At 36.0% G+C, this 4,489-nt stretch overlaps 1 protein-coding gene across 1 annotated transcript; it reads right to left on the bottom strand.

The window, feature by feature from the left end:
- Positions 1-225: 225 nt before the first annotated feature.
- Positions 226-2,911, bottom strand: LOC140062003 (uncharacterized). Its single transcript, XM_072108042.1, has 3 exons — positions 2,590-2,911; positions 1,772-1,939; positions 226-1,511 (listed from the first exon to the last, which is right to left on the bottom strand). The coding sequence occupies exons 1-3, from the start codon at positions 2,909-2,911 to the stop codon at positions 1,315-1,317; spliced, it is 687 nt and encodes a 228-aa protein (XP_071964143.1). The 3' UTR covers positions 226-1,314.
- Positions 2,912-4,489: the final 1,578 nt, after the last annotated feature.

Genomic DNA, 4,489 nt, shown 5'->3' with positions numbered 1-4,489 from the left:
ACAATGTATATGTTATCTTGGATAGCATAGTATATGCCATTGGCAGTGCGTTGGCAGGAATCCATATACAGATACGCTTGCCTTTCCTTTAGATACGCGGTCAAAAGACACTTCACACATTCCACAGCCATGTTTGCCATTAAACTGTTGCACTAACTACTAAACTAAAACTAAACTTTTATCATTTTGGTTAAACATATTTTATTTTACTACTGAGATCCAGCCACTTAATGATACCAATACTAACAGCATTGACATTTGCTCTGTATTTTTATTTCAAATTATTTTAAAAAGTTTCACTGAAAGCCTAAGATATTTTAACTGACACTCACCCTTCATCGCGTAAGAATGAATAATCCAGTACTACTACAGTTATAACGGAATTAATAGCACGTCCAGCCCATATTACCACCCTCAATTAATAGCACGTCCAGCCCGTATTACCACCCTCAATTAATAGCACACCCAGCCCGTATTACCACCCTCAATTAATAGCACGTCCAGCCCGTATTACCACCCTCATTTCTCTCCCTTCTTAATTCCACAGAGGTACACTTCTTAAATCATGTCAACCCATCCCCCCTGAAAGAAAGGAGCCAGCCAATCACATACTAGCAACCGCTGTTCTAACTGTTGAACTTACTACATTTTATACATGGATAGAGGGCGCATTTTCATCACAGTATAAAACTGACTACAAATAACAAATGAGAAGCCATGATCCAACATTTTGATCTTAAAATTTGAAATTAAAATTATAACTGAGATATAAACAATTAGCCATAAAAGGTGTTACAAAGAAAATCAAGACAAAAGCAGCAGACACAATTAAAAAGATTAAGCATTAGAAACAATGCCCTATATACTGTAGTTAATATTTTGATGTTAATTTATGACTTGAAAAATAAGACAAATATACCTGTAGGATGCCGATGCTGATGTTAAAGGTCTTCCTATGGTCAAAGACTCTTGCCTATCAGATCTAGTATATACCGTATATTTCGGTGTATAAGTCGCACTTTTGACACGCAAATTTGACCTCCTTTCTGTGCTAGTCCATGGACAAAGTGTTTGGTGTTTAGAATGTGTGACAGCTCAAGCAATGTTGCAATAATTAAGATGTGGCAGGATTAGGGTATTATAAAGGGAAAGTCAAATGTTTTGTGGGAAAGTGAATTTGAGTTTGTTTATTATACCTATAGATCGAGAGATTGTGTTGGAAATTGTATTAATGTGACGCTTCCAGTTCAGTTTGTTCTGCGTCGGGTTGCCTACGAATCTGTTTTGATCATAACATATCGTAAACGTGTAGACCTACTTTATTAGTTTATGATTCCCGTCTATGTGCCACAGAGCCAACGGAGATGGCACTGAATAAACTCGTCTGCGTATGCAACGCAGAGACCGCAAATGACGCCCAACGGGATCAACCCTTTTGACAGAATCTCGCAATGCTTCTCTTCGTACTCGTATGCCGTCTTTCATCAAATGAGCCTCAATTGACTTAAGTCCTAGTGTTAAGATGAAATGATGAATAAAGAAAAACAAATAAGCAAACTATGCAAATAGCTACCGCTACAAACAGTGGTACTACTCTCTATCATTTAGAAAGAATCCCATCCCATCAATAAATGATGCGATCATCGTATTAACCCAACCTTTCAAAAAATAATCCTTATTTTGTATGCTTATCATGTCGAAGGAGTACTTCTTCTATTCTAAAGTCTGTCGCGTAACAAAACAAGCCATTCTGTATATTTTAAATACCTACCTGATCTTGGAAAATTCATGGTTATCATGCCAATACGCGCGTCTAGAAACTCGGAAGAAATATCTGTGTAGTTTCTTGTTGTCATGTTGTATTCTTGTAGCCTCCTTTCTATCGTTCTTTTACTTACAGAAAACATTTTACTCATGTCCTGAACAGTAAAGTTGTTGTCTACGAAGTAAATGAAAATAACTGACTATGGAGAGAAGACTGAACGGAAAGTAAAATATTAGGTTTACAAAAACACCAAATTTTGTTCATTATTAATACTAAATTGTTATATGGGAATTGGATAATATATTGGCTAGAAAATTCTAAGAAATAATTCAAAGTACTGTACTGTAAGGTAATATTTTCGAGAGAAAAAAGACTCTACATGCTTATTATTGCAAGAGCCTCATAATAATTTTTTTTTAAATAATACAGTAGGCCTACCTATCATGCAACCTACCTACCTTTTGTCATGCAATATATTAATATTTAAATTACAAAATTTGTTTCACATAAAAGTAAAGGTTGTTAGGCCTACTTTAAATTTGTATTAAACACACTATGTTCGTGCTACTATCTTACAAAGATGATAAACAACCATGATCAGCCGAGCGTAAAAAACAAAAAATAATTGTTTTTAAGGCTCGGCTGGTTACGACTGTTTGCCACTCTCTTCAAGAAGAAGATGGCTTCCGTAACACGAATTTAATTTAATGAATGAATTACTTACTTCGATGGTAGCCACTTTACCAAAGACAAGAAATAATTAAAGTAGATAATGATACATAGGCCTAGGCCCAAAACCTAGGAGGCCTAAAAATAATACGCACCCACAAAGAACTGCAGCTGACTACGCCCGATCACAAATCTTGCCCGTCCTGGTCTGCCAGTGTGAATCATGGCAGAGTCCGTAGTGGGATGTTCGTCTCCTACCTGGCCTGGGCCAATGACTTCTTCTATCGCTCTTTTACTTGCTACAAGATTATCGATTACCTCTAACCGGATATTTTCATGCCCGATTATCGTTTCGATAATAACCTCCAGTCGCATTGGGAGTGGCATTAATAGATTTCTATCAATGTTACCATTCACATACTGTTCAAGTGTTTGACAGATTTCTTGCAAAGCAATAGCAATAGGAACATACGCCATGTTAAAGACTTTTGGGAATATGAGAGGGGACTATACATTTTATTCTAGCTGGAATATTTTTAATGAGTACAATTTCAGGGCATAACATGTCCATTGTTCCTAAAATGTTCTCATCTTACGGTTGTGGTTGTGGTTGATTTAATATTACACACTACGGAAAAAAAACCCCTTTTTTGAGAGAGTGTAATTTCCGGACATGTAGAGGTACCATATTTAAAAATGTGTACTGTTCACATTCAGTACCGAACACCTCCCCCCCCCCCACCCCAATATAAAATCGGCGCCAACAGTTACAATTAAACAATAAAACAAAAACTACCGTTTTAAAACTTGTCGAGTGGAATAAATACACTTTACATGCGTAAATGCGAATGATGTACAAAACTGATGTATGGAAAGTATGAAAATTAAAAAATAGTATATCAACTGATATATACGTAAGCGGAGCCAAAAGCTAACGTTTGAAAAGTTGTGGAATGAAATGTTATCACATTAAATCACGAACAAGCGAACGGTGTGTAATACTGGCCAATCGAAAGTAGGTGATTGAAATGCAACCACTTTAACTCAAGAAAATACGTTCGGTGCGAAAAATCGCCGTTTGGAAAGTCGATGCTTCAAATATCATGGTTTGAAATCACGAACAAGCGAACGGTGTGTAATACTGGCCAATCAAAAGTAAGTGATTGAAATGCAACCACTTTAACTCAAGAAAATACGTTCGGTGCGAAAAATTGCTGTTTGGAAAGTCGATGCTTCAAATATCATGGTTTGAACTCACGAACGGGCGTATCGTGTGCAAAACAGTTGTTTCAACTGTTGAACAGACGAACGGTGTATAAAACAGGCAATGTATTAGAATTAGAATTCGATGAACTATAATTAAGATGCTTTGTTTGAAATGTTCATGAACTACATGAAATGTTGATAAATGAGTTGACTAATATATACTTGTATTAACGTTAGATTAATTCAATTATTGCTGCCTGGGCTCAACATTCTTTAGATGGTTTGTGTTATGGGTAGTTTGTTCGGCGTATTGTCGTTTGGGCTAGTGGTAGATGGTCACACATTGTATTGGATGGTGTAGATACAAGGTGAATGGTTTAAGTTTTCATTGAACTGCATGAGATAATATTGGATGGTTTGAATTTTGTACGAATTAATTATTGGTGGATGGTATGTATTATGTATTTTTGGCGGGTTTGGCTTTCCATAATCCAGGTAGCCTGTGTCGCATTGAAGTATACTTCTACCGACAACACAAGCCAAGTGGCGTACTGGGAGTCTACGAATGAATAATTACTGAATATTTACTTGCCTTATAACCCTCATCATCTACAGAGGTGTATGGAAACAAAGCAGGGTTTTGTTTACGCTTTCTTCCATTTATAGTTAGTCTAATTTATAATTTATATACTAACACTACTGTAACAATGCATTTTGTGAGAAATAATTAAAACAAAAACATTTTTGACAGGCTCAGACCTCACTCTTCTCAACTAACAATTATGTTTAGATAAGCAACGGGGGTGTATGTAATGTATATAATAATATAATATCTCAGCTTCTACTTGG

The sequence above is a fragment of the Antedon mediterranea genome, chromosome 11 (genome assembly GCF_964355755.1).
Source record: "Antedon mediterranea chromosome 11, ecAntMedi1.1, whole genome shotgun sequence".
Taxonomy (NCBI): Eukaryota; Metazoa; Echinodermata; class Crinoidea; order Comatulida; family Antedonidae; genus Antedon; species Antedon mediterranea.
Note: the sequence above shows the minus strand (reverse complement) of the source record. Positions and strands in the feature narration are given on the sequence as shown.

Bases quoted from the DNA above. Each gene is read 5' to 3' on its own strand.
- LOC140062003 (XM_072108042.1), bottom strand. From the start codon at position 2,911: ATGGCGTATGTTCCTATTGCTATTGCTTTGCAAGAAATCTGTCAAACA. The intron at 1,940-2,589 runs GTGCGTATTATT...TTTACTTCGTAG, and splicing joins TCAGCTGCAGTTCTTTGTGG to ACAACAACTTTACTGTTCAG. The intron at 1,512-1,771 runs GTAGGTATTTAA...TCTTAACACTAG, and splicing joins CATGAATTTTCCAAGATCAG to GACTTAAGTCAATTGAGGCT.